At 48.0% G+C, this 22,602-nt stretch overlaps 1 protein-coding gene across 9 annotated transcripts in view; it reads left to right on the forward strand.

Annotated features, from left to right (window-relative positions):
* The window catches only part of LOC139267447 (tyrosine-protein kinase Fyn), a 348,021-nt gene that overhangs the window by 251,151 nt on the left and 74,268 nt on the right, over window positions 1–22,602 (forward strand). For 7 of the 9 annotated variants that reach the window (XM_070885782.1, XM_070885781.1, XM_070885780.1 and 4 more), the window contains 2 exons: window positions 4,156–4,425; window positions 5,812–5,911. In XM_070885782.1, the coding sequence (XP_070741883.1) occupies window positions 4,167–4,425; window positions 5,812–5,911 (359 nt within the window). In that variant the 5' untranslated portion in view covers window positions 4,156–4,166. The other 2 variants (XM_070885784.1, XM_070885787.1) reach the window with 2 other exon arrangements.

Here is a 22,602-nt window from a genome sequence, read left to right on the forward strand (position 1 = left end):
TGTTTTTTTTTCCAAGATGGATGACCTCACATTTTCCGACATTGTATTCCATCTGCTTTAACCTATCTAAATCTCTTTGCAACCTCTCTCTGTCCTCTACACAACCCGCTTTACCACTAATCTTTGTGTCATCTGCAATTTTTGTTACACTACACTCTTTCCCCTCTTCCAGGTCATCTATGTATATTGTAAACAGTTGTGGTCCCAGCACCGATCCCTATGGCACACCACTAACCACCGATTTCCAACCCGAAAAGGACCCATTTATCCCGACTTTCTGTTCGCCAGCCAATTCTCTATCCATGTTAATACATTTCCTCTGACTCCGTGTACCTTTATCTTCTGCGGTAACCTTTTGTGTGGCACCTTATCGAATGCCTTTTGGAAATCTAAATACACCACATCCATCGGTACACCTCTATCCACCATGCCCGTTATATCCTCAAAGAATTTGGGACATGGAGCAACATCACACAATGTTAGTGATGCTCAGCCACAACTTGTGGAGAGCGCAGGCACATTACATTTTCAGGTTTAGCCCCTTCGTCAGAACTGGAAGAAGTGACAGAAAAACGAGATTTAAAATGGAACAGAACAAGTGAGAGAGTGGCACGCACGCACGCGTACACCACAAGATTCAGTTCCTGGGTGGGGTTATGTCACTGAGTATGTCCCCTCAGGAAGCAGATCTTTATTTCTCTGGTGCATTTTCCAGTATCTTGGAATCCACAATAAGCTTGGACATTTCCAAGTTTTTTTTTTAAATCTAAAGAGGTTTTGCTCAATTTTATTAAAAATATTCTTTGCCATTTCGGGTTGACGTCTTTTACTTGATGAAACCTGAAGCCTGTTGCAACAAAACACAGATTCCTTTAACTTGCTTGGATAAATGAATCACTTCAGCTGAACTTGGCCCGGTTTGTATGGAAAGGAATCCATTGGGTGTGGTCTTGTACCTCCCAGCAGCTGACTCCAGGGGGCAGTGACGTAGGCCTGGCAGGAGGCCATTTTCTTCGCCAAAGCACAGTGAGGGGGGATTTTTTTTACAAAGACCCGAAACAGTTTGTGTTTTTACATCTCCAGCTTTCCATCGTTTCACATTAGCATGTCTCCAAAAAGACTTTGCCTTTCCTGATGGTGATTTGCTAACCTGAATGCTGGCATACAAATGAAGCTGCTTTCCAGTGGAGATGAAGCTTGGCCCACGCAGGTTACTCAGCTGGAAGCTGCCAACAGGAGCTGGGAGGGGAGGGGGAAGCGTGGCTATTAATCGACCTTTTTATTTGCAGGGAGTAAATAATGATTGCCAACTGGAGGTTTTAAGGAATTATGTTTAGATTTCAAAAAGCGGCATTTTGGAAAGGGCTTGTACCCACGAGCGGAGTAAGCTGGTCTAACCCTTTGTAATTTCAGCCTGTGAAGAACGGAGAGAAACTGGGGCTCTTCAGCATTGTCTCCTGAGTTTCTACCCACAGATCTCCATTTAAATTGATAATCTGTCTTTAAATAATCAGCCTTGCTTTAATAAATGAAAGCACTATAACGGCACGCCTAAGCTGCGGGAGTCTCCTCTCACTGCACTAAATAGACCTGCAATGCTCGAGCCATAAGTGCTCAGTGCCTGAGTGAACCTGGACAAAATCCATGCAATGCATCTGTTTTTCCAGTGCAGGGTACAATACAGCCGATGGCAGGTAACCCTTTGCTCTTTAAAATCAGAGTACAATATTGTCTGTGAGCCAGTGTGCGCTCTCTCTCTGTCTGCAGGCCAAAAAATGATTTATGACTGTGGGAGAATGTGCACGCAGGCTGCCAGCACACTGTAATAATAGTGTCTCAGAACTGCTGAGGTAACTAACACTCTGGCTTTTAATGCCCACATTTCCTTGGACATTCTCACTGCAGTAGTGCAAGCGATCAATAACACAATCTAGTTCAACCTCATCGTAGCACAGTTCACCCTGCCGTGCCTTGAACTCCACCACACACGTTCTGGGGGTCGGGTTGTTAGGTTAGAGCATGAGGTTTGCCGTAACAGCTTTGCTACAATGCGATTCTACAGAGACGGAAATAGTATTTGCAGATGATGCAGAATAACGAGTGATTTTAATTTTATATGTAATAAATGGCTGAGCTGTAAAACTGCATCAATCCCACAAAAGCTTTTTGCATGTACTGATCAGCATTGTGTTGTGGCCTCTATATATTATATATATATATATATATATACACACACACACACACACACACATTAAATCTGTTTTACAATCCACGTGCAATGTAATATATTTCTCTTGGGTCTGAGATTCTGCAATTTCCTGATGAGTTTCATCTCTGACGTAAATGAGATTTGAAGCTGATGGTAAATTTGATCATTTGACAGGAAATGCTTCTCTTTCAAAAAAAAATGTAAGATGCTGGATCATAGAAGGTGGTATAAGCTCCTGTATGGGTATTGCTTCATTGAAAATTCAGTTTTATTGGAAAGTGAAAGTTACATACTGGAATATAGATGATCTCATACATTTTGAGTGCTATTGCATTAGCCATCTGGGGAAGCTGTAACTAACACAGGAGTACATGCATGCTAAACAGCGGAGGCAGCATGCTATAGACGGGGCTAAGCGATTCCACACCCAATGGATCAGATCAAAGCTCCGCAGTCCTGCCACATCCAGTCAATGATTGTATCATTACTGCCATGCTACCGTTCCCTCAATATGGCTCAGGAGAACTTTTTAATGAAGGCATTGGCATGTGCTCCATAGAGAAACCGAATTTTCACAGATCAGGATAGGGATGAAAACACTGGTACCTATCATAGAGGGCTGTAAGATCATGTAGAGAAAGATGTAACATTTACAATTCCAAGATTTAAGGTGAATTCCCCCAAATTGACACTAAAAAGGGTAAAAGTCATTCTAAGCTATTTATTTAGTGCCATATTTACAAAGTTATGCTTTAAATTTAAACACCGCCCCCCCCCCCCCGCCCTCTTCCCGAGTACTGTTCTTTAAGGGTTTTATGTTTCTAATCGTATTATCACTCCTTTACTGTTGTTGATGAATATTATGGGTTGCAATGTGTCTAGGTGTAAATAAATGTAGAATTAAATTTTCAGCTTCCTGTTTCTATTTGGCAAATTAAAGATTTAAATAAACTTGCAAGAAAATACAAAGCTGAGTTTGTGAAAAATAACAAAATGTGTTCTTGGTTGCTGTAGGTCTACGAGGGCTTGTCTGAACTGGTATCAGTTCTGCTCTGCAGTCAGCTAGGAGTAAGTGCAATCCAACCAAATGGGAGGTGCACGATCACCACTTTTTCCTTCTTGCCGGAATTTCATGTTGTTTTATCTGGCTGAGAATGGATGACCCTGTACCAACCGACAACTTCAAGTGACAAGAAGTATCCATAATCTCCGACTTGTACCTTTTTGATTCGGAACCAAACACTCAGCTCCCTAAACTATTCGTAATCTCCATTCAGCAGCTGGAATCTCCCAAAATTAATCAATTTGCAACACCACTGGCAATATGCAGTGCATAGGAACAATCCCAGAAGGATATTTCCACTCATAGGGGAAACTAAAACGAGGAGACATAGTCTCAGAATAAGGGGTCACCCATTTAAAACTAAGCTAAGGAGACATTTCTTCTGAGGGTTGTAAATCTGTGGCATTCTCTGCCCCAGAGAGCTGTGGAGGCTGGGTCATTGAATATATTTAAGGCAGTGATGGACAGATTTTTGAGCGATAAGGGAGTGAAGGGTTATGTGGAGCGGGCAGGGAAGTGGAGCTGAGTCCATGGTCAGATCAGCCATGATCTTTATTAAATGGCTGAGCAGGCTCGAAGGGCCAAATCGCCTACTCCCGCTCCTATTTCTTATGTTCTTATGTAATCCAAATTTTAGCTCCTGAAGTTAGCTGGCTATTAATGTGGGGGCAAATTGGCACTGGATATAGTAAAGTACTTGCCCAACCAGTAATGCAGTAGGGCTGGAGTGAAATTCCAGGTGTGTGCTCTATTGCTATCCAGATAATCTTGTGCTATAGTTGGGGCAATGTGCAAAAATGAGTTTGTCCTTCCAGTGATTGGCAAGTTGCATAAATGCTATTGGATCCTAAGACTGTTTCCATTAGGGTTTTTTTTTTTCCAGGTGTTTAGATAATGGGCTGTGTGCAATGCAAGGACAAAGAGACAACAAAAGCATCAGTGGATGAGCGGACTGGTTCCATTCCCCAGAACCCAGGCTATCGGTATGGGCCCGACCCTTCTCCTCAGCACTATCCCAACTTTGGTGTTACGGGAATTCCAAATTACAACAGTTTCCATGGAACAAGTGGGCAAACACTGACCATCTTTGGCGGCGTTCATTCTTCCACTCATACGGGGACCCTGCGTACTCGGGGCGGAGGAACACTCACCGGTAGGAGAAACACCCACATGGGTTTAACTTGCTTTTCTGTTTAACAATTTGTTTTCCTTAAAAATGACACCGTTATTTAATGAAGACCCTGTGTGTTGAACAACCCCACCCCTACAGCAAAACATTCTTTCTGCTTGAATAAACTGGTGAACAAGTTGCTTTGTTTTACTGTTGTGCAGCCAATAGTCTTTTTAATGATGTACTGCACAACTCTTTACTGTACAAATCATGGTTGTACTATACAGACACTCCTTGGGACGTTTTACTGCGTTAAAGGTACTGTATAAATGTAAGTTGTTATGTGGAGGAAGTATAATGAGAACACTTAGATAAATATTTAAACAACATTACTTAGGTCAGCAAAGCTAGACCCTCCCCCCCACCCCCCCAAAAAAAAGGTGTCATTTGTTTTGCTCATATGTTTAAGTATACGGGTCGAACCTCCCTTATCCAGAACCCTCGGGACCTGGCCTGTTCTGAATAAGGGATTTTTCTGGTCGAGGGGTGGTCATTGGATGGTGCAGGTACTGAGCAAGCGGATATCGGGGCTGGCTAACTTGGGGCTGGGAGTGCAGCAGAAAGATCATGGATGGGGGGGGGGGGCGGGGGAAGCAGTGGATCGCGGGGTCCGACCAGCGATCGCGGGAGTCGGTAGCGAGGAGGGACTTCAATTTGTTCATGTCGGAGTTCTGCGCATGCGCCACCCGGTGGCCAGGAATGATTCTGGACGAGGGGTGGTTCCGGAGAAGGGAATTCTGGATAAGGGAGGTACAACTTGTATTTTTAACTTGCTAAGTGATTGCAAATGATTCTACCCGATCATACAGCTGAGTTCCAGCATCAGCATTGCACTACTAATGCTGGTACTGACCGGTATCTGCGGAGCGATGCACAACTGTTGGAATTGTCGCCTGCGCCCGACCCTGTGCCCAGTAAGGAGAGAGCTCTGCACGTGCGCTTCCACCTTATGGCCAACTCCCCTCTAATGTTGGGAGTGAGTAAGTGGAAGCTCGTCTTCCAACACAAACTTCAAAAGTGACTTTGCAAATTGTCTTCAGGAATCCTGGGCACTTCTCGAATGTGGCTTCACATTGGGCTGGAGTTATACTGCACTCTGTAAAACACATGACAAGCTGCTAAAATGATCAACGGAGGGGTGCATGGAGCAGGATGTTTGCAGCAGGCCATTGATGAAGGGGAGCTGGGCTGGGGCTGTATTATGAGCATTGCTGCGATTTTGCTGTGCTGCAACTATATATTAAAATTGACTGTTTTTGTATCGTGTGCAAGAAGATACTGAGCGCTAAAGATTGAGCCGTGATGTATGGTTGAGTTCCGAACCACTATCGTGCTGCTGACTGATATCCGTTTGCTTCCTGTCCGCAGTGGGGGTAACCCTTTTTGTGGCCCTGTATGACTATGATGCCAGAACGGATGATGACCTCAGCTTTAGAAAAGGAGAAAAGTTTCAAATTCTTAATAACACGTGAGTACCGAGAGAGAGAGAGACTAACATTGGAGAAATCACTGCTCACGTCTGTGAAATGTTGCTTTCTTCGGCCAATGGTGAGGCTTCACAGCAATCATAGAAATTTACAGCACAGAAGGGGGCCTTCAGCGCGGTATAAATGATTCCCTCTGATCATCATCTGTTGCGGTCCTGCGCCGTTTCCCATCCGTTAGGAAGCCAGGCTTTTCATTGGCTGGCTTATATTCAGTCTCATTTTTTTGAAAAAACATTAAAACGAATCATTAATGTCTGCTGGCACTATGGTATCAGCTGTTTAATCTGATTTGTACAATAAAGGAATTTAAATGTGGTACTCCCTGCCGGTTGGAGTTTTGGAAGCCGACAGCATTGACGCATTCAAGGAATGGCTTGATGCATCCATGAGGGAGAAGGGAATACAGGGATATGGATGGGGAGGGGGGGGAGGGGCGGGGCAGTGGTTAGAGGTAAATAAAGAGAGAAAGAGGCTCGTGGAGTATAAACACTGGCATTGATCAGTTGGGGTGAATGGCTTGTTTCTGTGCTGTAGATTCAGTGGATTTAATTATAGCAGTTTAATGCCCTCCTGTACCTTTCCCAGTGCTCCAAGATGCAGCTTTAAGAAAAGAAATAGAAAGATTTCGATTTATATAAATGTCTTTCATGACCACCGGACGTCTCAAAGCGCTTTACAGCCAACAAAATACTTTTTGAAGTGATTTAGTGTGGAAAACGCAGCAGCCAATTTGCGCACAGCAAGCTCCCACAAACAGCAAGCTGATGACCAGATCATTTGTTTGTGATGTTGAGTGAGCGATAAGTATTGGCCAGTGCACCGAGGATAACTCCCCTGCTCCTCTTCAAAATAGTGTCGTGGGATCTTTTACATCCACCTGAGGGAGCAGACGGGGCCTTGGTTTAATGTCTCATCCAAAAGACGGCACGGCACCTCCAACCAGTGCAGCACTCCCTCTGCACTGTCCCTGGAGTGTTGGCCTAGATTTTTGTACTCCAGTTTCTGCAGTGGGGCTTGAACCTACAACCTCTGACTCAGAGGCCTGTGCTACCCACTGAGCCACAGCTGACACACAAAACGGTAGGCCTGAAATGAGGCTGTCTGATACGCTGACCTGCTCTTTACACTTCCCCCCCCCCCCCCCCCCCCTCCGATTGTAGCGGAGGAGTGAAATCATTCATTCCAATCTAGTTCACACCTCTGTTCGAGAGGGATGCAAAACAAATGTTCAGAGTGTTTATGCGTTCAGTCTTCCATAATGTCATTTTAACGATCTTATTTTGTTTCTAATCGGTAAACTTCAAAAACGATATTTAATGTTTCCTCCCTGGACTTCACTGAGTTTGCTGCTTTCCTTGAACAAATAGCAAAATACTGCAGATGCTGAAAATCTGAAAGCAAGGTCGTAAACGCTGAAAACACTCAGTCGGTTCGGCAGCATCTATGGAGTCAACAGGCAAGATATTTAATGTGACGACAGGCCCAGAGCAGAAACTTGCTGTCTATTTTATCAACAGAGACTGCCTGGCCATGTCCAGAACAGAATTGGATATAAACTTGAAAAGGAAAAACAACTTCAGAGCTCTGGGGAAAGAGCAAGGAGTGGGACTAATCGGATCGCTCTTTCAAAGAGCCAGCACAGGCACGATGGGCCGAATACCCTCCTCCTGTGCTTATAACTTTGTCTGCAATTGTTGCAATCACCACAATGTTTATGTGGTTATAGATGTTAGAGTCCCACCCTTATTGTAGAGTACAAAGTCAATCTGATATCGGCGTCTGCTCATTGTTCTCTGGGCTGGCACTCTCCACAGCCCTCCTTCGACTACTTAGTGATGTGTTTTGGGCAGTAACTTTCTTAATAGGGGAGATCACGTGCCTGCTCTCTGTAGATGGGCAAGCTGTTTTCTTCAAACGATGACAGTACAGGTTGAACCTCCCTTATCGGCACCCTCGGCTCCTGGCTTGTGCCGAATAAGGGATTTTGCCGGATGAAGGGAGGTCAGCGACCCAAGGTCGGGGAGGGGCAGGGGGAGCGGAGGAGGTTGGTGCCTCGGGCAGGCCTGAAGTGTCGGCGAGTCCTCGGTGGGCCGAGAAGGAAGTGTCAGCGGGCCGAGTGTCGGCGCGGCACCAGCGGGCCGAGTGTCGGCGCGGCACCAGCGGGCCGAGTGTCGGCGCGGCACCAGCGGGCCGAGTGTCGGCGCGGCACCAGCGGGCCGAGTGTCGGCGCGGCACCAGCGGGCCGAGTGTCGGCGCGGCACCAGCGGGCCGAGTGTCGGCGCGGCACCAGCGGGCCGAGTGTCGGCGCGGCACCAGCGGGCCGAGTGTCGGCGCGGCACCAGCGGGCCGAGTGTCGGCGCGGCACCAGCGGGCCGAGTGTCGGCGCGGCACCAGCGGGCCGAGTGTCGGCGCGGCACCAGCGGGCCGAGTGTCGGCGCGGCACCAGCGGGCCGAGTGTCGGGGTGGATCGGCTGCGTTCTGCGCATGCGCCCCCGACTGCCGGAATCATGCCGGATGAGAGGGAGGCCCGGATAAGGGAGTTCCAACCTGTACAATGCAATCCATCCATTTTATTGCAAGAAATAACAAACACCGGTTATTTCTACAATGACCATTATCAAACTTGAGATGTAAAGGTGGAGCTATACAAAAATAAGACCACAGTTGGAGCACTGAGTACAGTTTTGGGCTCCACATTACAGGAAGACAATAGAGAGGGTACAGCACAAGGATGTTGCCTATTATAAGGAAATACAAATACAAAAAGATTTGGAAAAATTGGGGCTGTTTTCATTAGAACAGAGGAGATAATGGGTTAACTTGTTAAAGGTGTTTACAATTATAAAGGGATGGGACAGCGTAAATGGAAACAGATTGTTTCCAGTGAGTGAGGGGTCGAGAACGAGAGGATGTCAATATACGATTAAATGCAAGAAATTTAGGACAGAGAGCAGGGGAAACATTTTTTTACTCGGGTAGTGAGGCTGTGTGGAAGGTAGTGATTGCAGCAGAGAGTGTGTCAACATTTAAGAATAGGTTAGATTGGTGGTTGTAGGAAAGGGGAATAAAAGGGTGAGAGAACAAGACAGACACATTGGATTAGGACAACTGCTCATGGGGTGTATGTGCACCAACACAGACCGATTCGGCTGAACGGTCATTTTCTACCGTGGCAAACATGGTTGTTTCAAGCACAAGCGAGCGATGGGGCTTTTTCTCGCCCTGGTGATGCAAGAATGTTGAGGTTCAGGCAAAATAACAAACCAGTTCAGAAGGAATAATTCCCCAGTGTCACTACGCAAGTACAACTTTCTGTTGCCAATGCAGGGAAGTCCCTGCTGTCTGGAGCAGCTGCCTGAAGCAGATTCTTCCCTCCCTGGTTGATGTCAGCCCAGATGTCGCTGATCCATCCAGCCTATGGGACACCGAGGTTTACATGGTTACCCAGAGCAATACAGTAAACAAAGACCCTTTTTTTTTTCCAACTGCAAGATAAAACCCAGAGGAACCAGCCGTCGGAATACCTATCTGTGATGGTCTGTTTCACAGCGAGTTTTGTCCTCAACTTGACACTGATGCGCTTAGGTTTTATATGAAGTGATCCGTGCCGACACTGAGACTTAGCTCCCTATTTCACCCCACCCCTCGAAATATAGCACGAGCTGCCTTGCCTCCAAGTCGGCCGTAGCTGAACGAGCTGACCAGCCCAAACTCTGGGCTTCATGATATTGAGACGTGCCGCGTTTGTGGTGAAGGAAACCCCGTTCTATCAACTGCCTGGGCACTTGTAACCAGAAAAGACACAGAATGGTGACTTTTGCTTCCTGTCCATGGAACTCACCACCATCACAACTCAGAGTGATGGGCAGTCACAAGGTTTTGAGCCCATCTTTCGGATGAGACGCTAATCTGAGGCCCCGTCTGCTCTCAGGTGGATGTAAAAGATCCCATGGCACTATTTTGAACAAGATCAGAGGAGTTATCCCCTGTGTCCTGGGGCCAATATTTATCCCTCAATCAACATCACAAACAGATTATCTGGTCATTATCAGATTGCTGTTTGTGGGAGCTTGCTGTGCGCAGATTGGCTGCCGCGTTTCCCACATTACAACAGTGACTACACTGCAAAAGTATTTCATTGGCTATAAAGCACTTTGAGACGTTCGGTGGTCGTGAAAGGCGCTATATAAATCCAAGTCTTTCTTTTTTTTTAATGACCATCTGGTGGGATGGCCCCTGGTCTCAGAGTACCAAGTGATTCTTGCTGAAATGTGCTAATGTGCTGCAGATTGACTATACATAGACTACATGGGGAGATGTGCCTGCACGTACCAGTTTTCCAGTTCCTCATTCATTTGATCACATTTCATTGATTGCTCTGCAAGTATTGCAGAACAGGACTATTCTAATATGACGACATAGTCGACGTATTTACTGAGGCGTACGAAAGCTAAACATCTGTAAGACATAGGTCCTCCACCAGCCTGTCCTCGTCGCACAGCACTGTCCCCCAGTCATCAATAACCACGGCGTGGCCCTGGACACCGTGGACCACTTCCCATATCTCGGGAGCCTCCTATCAACAGGAGCAGGCATCGACGATGAGATCCAACACCGCCTCCAGTGCGCCAATGCAGCCTTTGGCTGCCTGAGGAAAAGTGTGTTTGAACACTGCCACCAAGCTCATAGTCTACAGGGCTGTAGTAATAGCCACCCTCCTGTATGGCTCAGAGATGTGGACCATGTATAATAGACACCTCAAATCGCTGGAAAAATATCACCAACGATGTCTCCGCAAGATCCTACAAATCCCCTGGGAGGACAGACGCACCAACATCAGCGTCCTCGTCCAGGCTAACATCCCCAGCATTGAAGCACTGACCACACTCGATCAGCTCCGCTGGGCAGGCCACATTGTTCGCATGCCAGACACACGACTCCCAAAGCAAGCACTCCACTTGGAACTGCTTCACGGCAAACGAGCCAAAGGTGGCAGCGGAAACGTTACAAGGACATCTTCAAAGCCTCCCCGATAAAATGCGATATCCCCACGGACACCTGGGAGTCTCTGGCCAAAGACCGCCATAAGTGGAGGAAGTGCATCTGAGAGGGCACTGAGCACCTCGAATCTCAACTCCAAGAGCATGCAGAAATTAAGCGCAGGCAGCGGAAAGAGCATGCAGCAAACCAGTCCCACCCACCCCTTCCCTCAACGACTATCTGTTCCACCTGTGACACAGTCTGTGGCTCTTGTATTGGACTGTTCAGCCACCAAAGAACTTACTTCAGGAGTGGAAGCAAGTCTTCCTCGATTCCTATGATGATGATGATTCTAATATGAACCATGATGTCTTGACAGAATTCATTGAACCCATGGCAAGTGTTGGATAACATCTCTTTGTTTCTGCTTATCTCTTCAATGCCAGATGCGTAGTCACGTTGCCTAGACACAGAGTCAAATCAGCTGACTTTCTTCACTTTTGGCCAACTAATGTTATGTGAAGATATGTGAAATCTGTTGAATACTTCGTACCAGGGCCAGTTCAAATATTAAAAACAGAAAAAATTTCAAAAATGCAGATGAATTTCTAAGGCACAGTTCAAGAACATTGAACAGCTTCACGGCCAACGATTTAATATGGGATGAAAATTAAATAAAAATTATTGATCATTCATTATCCTCCCTGCACGATGAGTAAATTGGGTAATGGAGGGAGGAAATCACCGTGGACCTATGTAGATATTTTCGTACTGTGCCAGCTAACCTTTCTTTCCTGTTCTCTCTTTATAGCACCCATGTGCAGCAGACACACACTCACGGGTTTTCTTCACTCCTTCTCTCACCTTCCTCGTGTCTCTTGCTTACCTTTCTCTCGTCTCTCTCTCTCTCTCTCTCCTTTTTCTCTCTCTCGCTCTCTTGCTTTTTTTTCTCTCTCCCTTTCCCACATTACAACAGTGATTACACTCAAAGTACTTCATTGGCTATAAAGCGCTTTGAGACGTCTGGTGGTCGTGAAAGGCGCTATATAAATCCAAGTCCTTCCTTCTTTTCTCTGGCTTTTTGCGCGCTCTCGTGCTCGCGCGCTCTTGCATTGTTCTCTGTTTTTGCACCTCCCTTCCCCTCACTTTTGCACCTCCCCTGTGCGCGCGCTCTCTCGCTCTTTTCTCGCTCGCTCGCTCTCTTTCTCGCTCGCTCTCTTTCTCGCTCGCTCTCTTTCTCGTTCGCTCTCTTTCTCGCTCTCTTTGTTCGCTCTCTTTCTCGCTCGCGCGCTCTCTTTCTCGCTCTCTTTCTCGCTCTCTTTCTCGCTCTCTTTCTCGCTCTCTTTCTCGCTCTCTTTCTCGCTCTCTTTCTCGCTCTCTTTCTCGCTCTCTTTCTCGCTCGTGCGCTCTCTTTCTCGCTCTCTTTCTCGCTCTCTTTCTCGCTCTCTTTCTCGCTCTCTTTCTCGCTCTCTTTCGCGCTCTCTTTCTCGCTCTCTTTCGCGCTCTCTTTCGCGCTCGCGCGCGCTCTCTTTCTCGCGCGCGCTCTCTTGCTCGCGCTCTCTGTCTCGCTCGCGCGCGCTCTCTGTCTCGCTCGCGCGCGCTCTCTGTCTCGCTCGCGCGCGCTCTCTGTCTCGCTCGCGCGCGCTCTCTGCCTCGCTCGCGCGCGCTCTCTGCCTCGCTCGCTCTCGCGCTCTCTGTCTCGCTCGCGCGCGCTCTCTGTCTCGCTCGCGCGCGCGCTCTTTCTCGCTCGCGCGCGCGCTCTTTCTCGCTCGCGCGCGCTCTCTTTCTCGCTCGCGCGCGCTCTCTTTCTCGCTCGCGCGCGCTCTCTTTCTCGCTCGCGCGCGCTCTCTTTCTCGCTCGCTCTCGCGCTCTCTTTCTCGCTCGCTCTCGCGCTCTCTGTCTCGCTCGCTCTCGCGCTCTCTGTCTCGCTCGCTCTCGCGCTCTCTGTCTCGCTCGCTCTCGCGCTCTCTGTCTCGCTCGCTCTCGCGCTCTCTGTCTCGCTCGCTCTCGCGCTCTCTTTCTCGCTCGCTCCCGCGCTCTCTTTCTCGCTCTTTCTCTTTCTCTGTTGCTTGCTGTCTCTCTCTCTCTCTCTCTCTCTCGCATTGTCGCGGTGGGGAAAGACAAAAAGGAAGGTGAGAACAGGAGCAGCCAGAATTGCCTGTGGTTTCCAAAAGATTTAAAGCTGTAGCTTCCTGTGGGGATAATGAGGATTCTGGACAGGCCCATCAAAGAAATATTGATGGTACCAACAAACATGAGGTGGCTTGAGTAAGGGAGTGAGAGCAGCAACACAGCTGGAAATGCAGTGTTGCGTAATATGTCCTTACTGTACAGTATAAATACACACGAGGCCCATACTTGAGAGAAGGTCACTCTGTGACCAGTTACCGTTGTTACCAAGACCTCAAGTGATGAAAGTGGGTGGAACTTCCCCTTTTATACCTGAAAGTCTAGGTTAGGAATGTCTCCCACAAGTTCGCCCCTTGTGGTGAAGGTGAACAACTTAGGTCAGCTTATACAGGGGTTACAATGATAGTTGAATACAGGACATCACCTCCCCCCCCAAAAAGTCTTATTGGGATCACAGGTTAAGTCTCTCTGGTGGTTGATGCTCCCTTGTAGAGCGCCTGAGTTGGGGTTCTGGTTGTTGGGCGCTGGCCTGAGTGTCTGCTGTTTGCGGTGCCTCAGGCCTGTCCGGACTGCCCACAGTGACTGGGCTCTCCTCCACTTGGTTCCGGTGTTCGGTCACCTGTGGTGGAGTAAACTCTACGTCGTGTTCTTCCTCTGCTTCTTCTACGGGGTTGCTGAACCTCCTTTTAGTTTGATCCACATGTTTGCGGCAGATTTGTCCATTGGTAAGTTTAACTACCAAAACCCTATTCCCCTCTTTGGCAACCACAGTGCCTGCAAGCCATTTGGGCCCTGCAGCGTAATTAAGGACAAAAACAGGGTTATTGACATCAATACATCGTGCCCTCGCATTCCTGTCATGGTAGTCACATTGTGACTGATGCCTGCTCTCAACAATTTCTTTCATAGTAGGGTGTATAAGGGATAACCTGGTTTTGAGCGTCTTTTTAATTAGCAGCTCTGCGGCTGGAGTGTGGTCGGGATCTATTGGCCAACAGGAGGCATGATAAGCAGCTTTGTAGGGAACCCCCTTGGATTCTGAGCATCCCCTGTTTGATTATCTGCACTGCTTGTTCCGCCTGGCCGTTTGAGGCCGGCTTGAACAGTGCTGTTCTGACATGGTTGATTCCATTGCCTGCCATGAAATCCTGGAATTCAGTACTTGTGAAGTACGGGCCATTGTCGCTGACCAAGACGTTCGGTAGACCATGGGCGGCAAATATTGCCCGTAGACTTTCTATCGTGGCAGAGGCTGTGCTTGAATTTAAAATGGCACATTCATTCCATTTGGAGTAGGCGTCTACTACAACCAAAAACATTTTTCCCATGAAAGGACCTGCGTAGTCCACATGAATGCTTGGCGGGCCAGGACCAGGGGCTAAGGGGGTGCTTCCCTGGGTGCGTTGCCCAGCTGAGCACACGTGTTGCATCTGCGAACACAAAGTTCCAAGTCTGCATCTATCCCTGGCCACCAAACGTGTGACCTGGCAATTGCCTTCATCATGACAATGCCCGGGTGCTCATTGTGAAGTTCTCTGATAAACACCTCTCTGCCCATCTGGGGCATGACTACTTGGTTTCCCCACAGTAGGCAATCGGCCTGAATCGAGAGTTCATCCTTGCGCCTATGAAACGGTTTAAATTCCTCAGGGCATGCCCCGTATGTGGCTGCCCAGTCCCCATTCAGGACACATTTCTTAACTAAAGACAGAAGCGGGTCTTTATTTGTCCAGACTTTAATCTGACGGGCTGTCACAGGTGAGCCTTCGCTTTCGACAGCTTCAGCAGCCATGACCATCTTAACATTGTGCTCAGCTGCCCCCTCAGTGATGGCTAGTGGTAGCCTGCTGAGTGCATCGGCACAGTTTTCAGTGCCCGGTCTGTGCCGAATTGTGTAGTCATAGGCGGCTAACGTAAGTGCCCACCTCTGTATGCGGGCCGATGCATTTGGATTTATGGCCTTGTTGTCGGCCAAAAGGGACGTCAGGGGTTTGTGATCTGTCTCCAGCTCAAATTTCCTGCCAAACAGGTACTGGTGCATTTTTTTTTTTACTGCATATACACATGCTAACGCTTCCTTTTCTACCATCCCGTAGCCCCTTTCTGCCCGGGACAGACCTCTGGAGGCATAAGCTTACCGGCTGTAAATGACCATTGGCATTCACATGCTGCAACACACACCCGACCCCATAGGACGACGCATCACATGTTAAAACTAGTTTCTTACACGGGTCATATAACGTTAACAGTTTGTTAGAGCACGCAATTTGTTATGCTCCATCAAAAGCCCTTTCCTGGCTGTCCCCCCAGACTCAATCGCGACCTTTGCGTCGGAGCATGTGTAGGGCTCTAACAGCGTGCTCAATTTGGGAAGAAAGTTGCCAAAATACTTCAGGAGCCCCAGGAACGAACGCAGCTCTGTCGTGTTACGGCTCTCTGGATCGTTTCCATTTTGGATGCAGTAGGTCTGATCCCATCTGCTGCTACCCTCCTCCCCAGGAATTCTACCTCTGGAGCTAAGAAGACGCACTTCGCCTTTTTCAGTCGCAGCCCTACCTGGTCCAGTCTGCGTAGCACCTCCTCCAGGTTGTGGAGGTGTTCTTCAGTATCGCGACCCGTGATGAGGATGTCGTCCTGAAAAACCACCGTCCTTGGAATCGACTTGAGGAGGCTTTCCATATTTCGCCGAAAGATCGCGGCGGCCGAACGAATCCCGAACAGACATCTGTTGTACTCAAACAACCCCTTGTGTGTTGTGATGGTGGTCAGCTTCTTCGAGTCACTCACCAGCTCCTGGGTCATGTAAGCTGAGGTCAGGTCCAATTTTGAAAAAAGTTTGCCACCGGATAGCGTCGCAAAGAGGTCCTCCACTCTCGGTAGCGGGTACTGGTCTTGGAGTGACACCCGATTGATGATGGCCTTGTAATCGCCACATATCCTGACCGACCCATCCGCCTTGAGCACCGGCACGATTGGGCTCGCCCAGTCACTGAATTCGACTGGCGAGATGATGCCTTCCCTCAGCAGGCGGTCCAATTCACCTTCTATCTTTTCCCGCATCACGTACGACACCGCTCTGGCCTTGTGGTGTACTGGCCTGGCGTCGGGGTTTATGTGAATCACTATCTTGGTCCCCATGAAAGTGCCGATGCCGGGTTGAAATAATGAGTCAAATTTGTCCAGGATCTGTTAGCATAATACTCGCTCCACAGAAGAAATTGCATTGACGTCGCCCCATTTCCAGTTCATGACAGCAAGCCAACTCCTCCCCAGTCATGCGGGACCATCCCCCCGGGACAATCCAGAGTGGCAACCTGTTTTCCGAATCTTTGTGGGTCACGACTAGCGTGGCACTGCCTAGCACCGGAATGATCTCCTTTGTATATGTCTGTAGCAGTGCATCAATCGGCAATAATTTTGGCCTCCTGGCCTTGGACACCCACAACCTTTCAAACTGTTTGATACTCATCAGGGACTGGCTGGCCCCCATGTCTAGCTCCATTAATTCTGGGATGCCATTGAGGAGCACTTTCATCATTATCGGTGGCGTCCTGGTATATGAACTGTATATGTGCTCCACATGAACTCGCTGAACTTCAGCTTCCAGCGATTTCCCCCAGTATTCATTTGGCCTCGTAGGGCTTACATCGGGCCCGTCCTCCTCGTACATCAACTTGGCTGCAGGCTTCCTGCACATACGCGCCAAGTGACCACTGACGTTGCAGTTTCTGCAGGTATATTGCTGATACCTGAAAGCTCTGACTGGGTGTTTGCCTCCACACCTCCAACATGAGCTGGAGGCTCCATTGTTGGAAACAAAAGATCCATTACCAGTCGATCGTCTCTGACTCTCTCTGTTACTGTCCTTAAGCGCACCATTAACAGGTGTTGATGGCCCCATTACTGGCCGCATTTTCCATTGCGATGGCATGAATCGCCGTTCAGCTAGCCATTGTCTCTGTTGAATTCCACCTTTGGGTTCGACTGCATGCTGGGGCATGTCCGATTGCCCTTGTCTGCCTGGAGAGTTGTGTGCCACATTAACAATGTTGACTCCCTGGTCGTTTGTCGCATATGAGCCAAGATTTTTGCCATAAATCATTCTGGTCTCTTCCTCCCCTGAGATAAATGTCTGGGCTATCAGAGCCGCCGCTTTCAAGGTCAAGTCTTTGGTCTCAATCAGTTTCCTGAAAACCCCAGTGTGCCCGATGCCCTCAATAAAAAAAAAGTCTCACAGCATCTCCGCTCTGCATGCATCTGGGAACTTACATAGGCTCGCCAGTCGCTGGAGATCTGCCACGAAGTCTGGAACGCCTTGCCCTTCTCGCCGCTGGTGTAAAACCGGTGTCTCGCCATGTGCATGCTGATCGCCGGTTTAAGGTGTTCCCCGATCAACTTACTGAGCTCTTCGAACATCTTGTCCGCCGGCTTCTCTGGCGCTAGAAGGTCCTTCATCAGGGAGTACGTTCTGGATCCACAAACAGTCAGGAGATGAGCCCTGCGTTTGTCGGCCGAATCCTGTCCCAACCATTCCTGAGTGACAAAACTTTGCTGTAGTCTCTCAATAAAGTCGTCCCAATCATCACCAACACAGTATCTCTCTTCTGTGCTGCTAGTGGCCATGCTCGCGTGGTTTAAATCCCAGTTTCTCATCGCCAATAATATGTCCTTACTATACAGTATAACTGTACACGAGGCCCATACTTGAAAAAAGGTCACTCTGTGACCAGTAACCTTTATTACCAAGACCTCACGTGATGAAGGTGAGTGGAGTTCCCCTTTTATACCTGAAAGTCCAGGTTAGGAGTGTCTCCCACAAGTTCGCCCCCTGTGGTCAGTGTTCTCAAGGTATACAACTTAGCTTTATACATGACAATGGGCAATTCAGTAGTTACTGGAGCTGACGCAATCTTTTACAGGCCGTGTTGACTGTCCCGGATGCTTTGTTGTCTCTCGGATACGAGGGTTAGGGACATATTGAATAGACGGCAAAAGATTTAGCAACGGGAGGGTGAGACTAACCAGTTACTGCGGTCCATGTTTGAGCCAGTGATGTAGGTAATGCAAAGTCTGAAGTCTCCCAAGATTAATTGATGAGATTAGGTAACCAGGTTAGGAGCAGGACTTTACAAGTGGTAATCTCAACATTTCTTCCTCACCCACATGCTTGAATAGAGAAGGACAGGAAGATTAGGGAAATCAATGCACGGGGAAAAATGTGTTGTCAGAAAGATGGATTACCACCAGTTCCAGGATAGTTGGGAAGATGGGTTAAATGTGCATAGGTTAAATAGGGAAATAATGAAACATTTAAATGAGGAAGAGGGCTCCAGTCAGGGTCAGCTAATATTGAAGGGAGAAATAGAAAACAAGTTAGCAAGAGTGATGTGAATAGAATTCAAATGGACCAGTTATAAATGGGGAAAAGACTGAAGTAAACATAGGGGGTAGTTTAGACAAAAACAGGGAAAAGGAGTAGTAATTTTTTTTAAAGAAAGATTAAGTGCATGTATTGCAGTGTGTCGCTGTCCCCCACCTTCACCGTATGTGCGCCCCCGAGTTCCCAGCTGGTCGAGGACTGTATTTTACATCTCAATACTAACTTGATTTGTCGACCAATGCTGGTTTTGTGAGCTGGGATAAAAACATTTGTTCTCTATAAATGTAGCAAAAATATGGGTGTGAAATATATATATTTTTTTTTAAAGTCAATTTTTAAAAGCCAAAATGCAATCCAATGTATCTGTTTTTGAAAGCCCAAATGGTTGTAACTAACTGGCCCAAATAAAGAACATTGGTGCATTTTAATTGGCTATTCCTGAAATAAACTGCAGAAATGGGCAGCATTAATATTTGATGTTGTTGTAGCTCTTCTGCCCTTTTTTGAATCGTGTAGTGCACTCCTCCAGCACGGCGTGGGTGCTGGATATGTTATAAGTGCAGGTTGCCAAGACGTTAACGAGTGCTGCTTGCACCCACGCAATCCAAGTACACTGTTCAAAATGTCTTCTCCGCCCACTTTAGTTAATCTAGGAAATGCTCTGACACACCACGGTGACAAACCGCCACCAACGGCATTTTTACAAGCAGTTGGCAACTTTTTTTTAAACTTCACATCTATCCCACACACCCACTTCTGTTTTGAGTGAAGAAATTGATGCTGTGATTCTGTCCAGCTCACAGGCTCATCACTGAGCCAGGAACATACCGAGGGGGTATTTTCTTCTGCAGCTATTCTCAGCTGTAAAAAGCGGTGGAAAATTGCAACAGAGATGTAGGATGTTTAACAACCCCCCCTCCCCCCCCATCCCCACACAGTGACAGTGCTGCATGTGTGCGAGGCGTTACAATTAAGCCAAGTCAACCTAGGAAGGTGGGAACAGTGTGCATGAGTCTGGGGGTATGGAGTCTGCCCAATCTCAACAGGGGAGAGGCAGAGGCTGTAAGTGATTGAGGGGAGGGGGGGACATGCTGGAGGTGATCGGGGGAGGGGAGGGTGCAGAGGCTGAGGGCAATTGGGGGAGGGGGACGAGGTGATAGGCGCTTGGGAGTGGAGGGTGAGGGGAGCAGGGACAGGCTGGAGGTGATGGGGAGCAGAGGCTGGAGGTGATTGGGGAAGAGGAGGGTGTGGAGGCTGGAGGTGATGGGAAGGGACGGGAGCAGGGGCTAGAGGTGATCAGGGGAGAGGAGGGTGTGGAGGCTGGAGGTGATTGGGAGAAGGGACGGGGGGATGGGCAAAGGCTAGAGGTGATCGGTGGAGGGGGCAGAGGCTGAGGTAATTGGAGGAAGGAAGGGGGCTGAGGCAACTGAGGGGAGGGGGCAGAGGCTGGAGGTGTTAGTGGGAGGAGATGAGGGGCTGAGGCGGTCAGAGAGGGGAATGGGCAGAGGCTGGATCAGGAGAAGGCGATTAGGGGGAGGGGGGCACACAAGTGTAGAGCTGGGAGGCGATCAGGCTCATGAAAGTTTCATGAAAAGAAGCATTGAGTGTACACAACCAATGTACACCCAGACCCTGGTATTGCTACTGTTCCACCTCCCATTAACACTGAAGGCCCACTTCTTGGAATTTCCCTTCAGTTGTCAATGGACAGACCACTGTGTGTGTGTGGGAAGGTTGGAGTGTCACAATATCCGTACTGGCATCACATTCAACATTGAGACATTGTGCCAAGGTGCCAACGTATTTGGTGCTGATCAGAAGTGCCTTTAATGGACTGGGTGCTGCACAAACCTTGCCCATTCCGGTCAAGTTGTTACATTTCGTCGTCTCGGAGTCAGAAGTTTGTGGGTTCAGGTCCCACTCCAGGAACTTAGCACATAAATCTAGACGGACACGCCAGTGCAGTACTGAGGCAGCGCTGCACTGTGGGAGGTGCTGTCTTTCGGATGAAACGTTAAGCCAAGGCCCTTTCTGCCCCCTCAGGTGGACGTAAAAGATCCCATGGCACTATTTTGAAGAACAGCAGGGGAGTTATCCCCGGTGTCCTGGCCAATATTTATCCCTCAATCAACATCACAAAAAAATGATCTGGTCATTATCACATTGCTTTTTGTGGGAGCTTGCTGTGCACAAATTGGCTGCCGCATTTCCCACATTGCAACAGTGACTGCACTCAAAGTACTTCATTGGCTGTAAAACGCTTTGAGACATCCGGTAGTCATGAAAGACGCTATATAAATGCAACTTTTTTTTTAACATTGTGTTGCTGATCTGGAGTTGAGGCAAAACTGTTTCTGCTGCTTCCCCCCACCATGTCCTCACTGACTGCCAAGGTAAACAGTCCAGACGACCCTGGCTCCATTGCTTACAACAGGACCTCCATCTCAGTGTTGGTTTTATTTTTATTTATTGTCGGGATGTGGGCGCTGTTGGCAAAGCCGCCGTTAATTGCTTGTCCCTAGTTGAATGGAGAAGGTGGTGGTGAGCTGCCACTTTGAGCCGCTCTAGCCCATGTACTGAAGGTGCTCCCACAATGCGACAGTTTGGTACAACTGCGCAGCTTGCTAGGCCGCTCTAGAGGGGCAGTTAAAAATCAACCATGTTAGTGTGGCACTGATGTCACACATACGTCATGCCAGGTAAGGACGGCAGGTTTCCTTTCCTAAAGGGAGACCGGGATAGACCCAAGTAATTACAGGCCAGTCAGCCTAACCTCAGTGGTGGGAAAATTATTGGAAAAAATCCTGAGGGACAGGATAAATCTTCTTTTGAAAAGACATGGATTAATCAAGGACATTAATCATGGATTTGTGAAGAGAAGGTTGTGTCTGACTAACTTGATTGAATTTTTCGTGGAGGTAATCAGGAGGGTTAATGAGGGCAGTGCATATGATGTAGTGTATATGGATTTTAGCAAAGCTTTTGATAAGGTCCTACATGGCAGACTGGTCACGAAAGTAAAAGCCCATGGGATCCAGGGCAAAGTGGCAAGTTGGATTCAAAATTGGCTGAGGCAGGAAGCAAAGGGTAACGGTTGATGGGTGTTTATGTGACTGGAAGGCTGTATCCAGTGGGGTTCCGCAGGGCTCAGTGCTGGGTCCCTTGCTTTTTGTGGTATATATCAAGTCTTGGACTTGGATGTTGGGGGTATTATTAAGTTTGCAGATGACATTAAAATGGGCTGTGTGGTTGATAGTGAAGAAGAAAGCTGCGGACTGCAGGAAGATATCAATGTACTGGTCAGGTGGGCGGAACAGTGACAAATGGAATTCAATCTTGATAAGTGTGAGGTAATGCATTTGGGGAGGTCTAACAAGGCAAGGGAATACACATTAAATGGTACAACACTGAAAAGTGTAGACAACAAAGGGACCTTGGAGTGCAGGTCTACAGATCCCTAAAGGTAGCAGGCCAGATAGATAAGTTGGTTAAGAAGACATATGGAATACTTTTATTAGTCGAGGCATGGAATACAAGAGCAAGGAGGTTATGATTGAACTGTATAAAACACTAGTTAGGCTGCAGCTAGAGTTCTGTGTGCAGTTCTGGTCACCACATTACAGGAAAGATGTGGTTGCACTGGAAAGGGTGCAGAGGAGATTTACAAGAATGTTGCCTGGAGTGGAAAAGTTTGGTTGAGGAAAAATTGGAGATGCTGGGTATGTTTTCTTTGGGAAGGAGGAGGCTGAGGGGAGACCTGATCGAGGTGTATAAAATGATGAGGGGCCTGGATAGAGTGGATAGAAAGGGCCTATTTCCCTTAGCACAGGGGTCAACAACCAGGGGACATAGATTTAAAGTAATTGGGGGGAGGTATAGAGGCGATATGAGGGGAGATTTCTTTACCCAGAGGATAGTGGGGGTCTGGAACTCACTGCCTGAAAGGGTGGTAGAGGCAGAAACCCTCACCACATTTCAAAAGTACTTTGATGTGCACTTGAAGTGCCGTGACCTACAGGGTTACGGACCAAAAGCTGGCAAGTGGGATTAGGTTAGATAGCTCTTGGTCAGCCTGCACGAACGCGATGGGCTGAAATTGTCTCCTTCCGTGCTGTAAATTTCTATTATTCTATGAAGTTCATTCGTGAATGAGGTGGGTTTTTACGACAATTTGACAACTTC

Source organism: Pristiophorus japonicus, chromosome 7, assembly GCF_044704955.1.
Source record: "Pristiophorus japonicus isolate sPriJap1 chromosome 7, sPriJap1.hap1, whole genome shotgun sequence".
Lineage (NCBI taxonomy): Eukaryota > Metazoa > Chordata > Chondrichthyes > Pristiophoridae > Pristiophorus > Pristiophorus japonicus.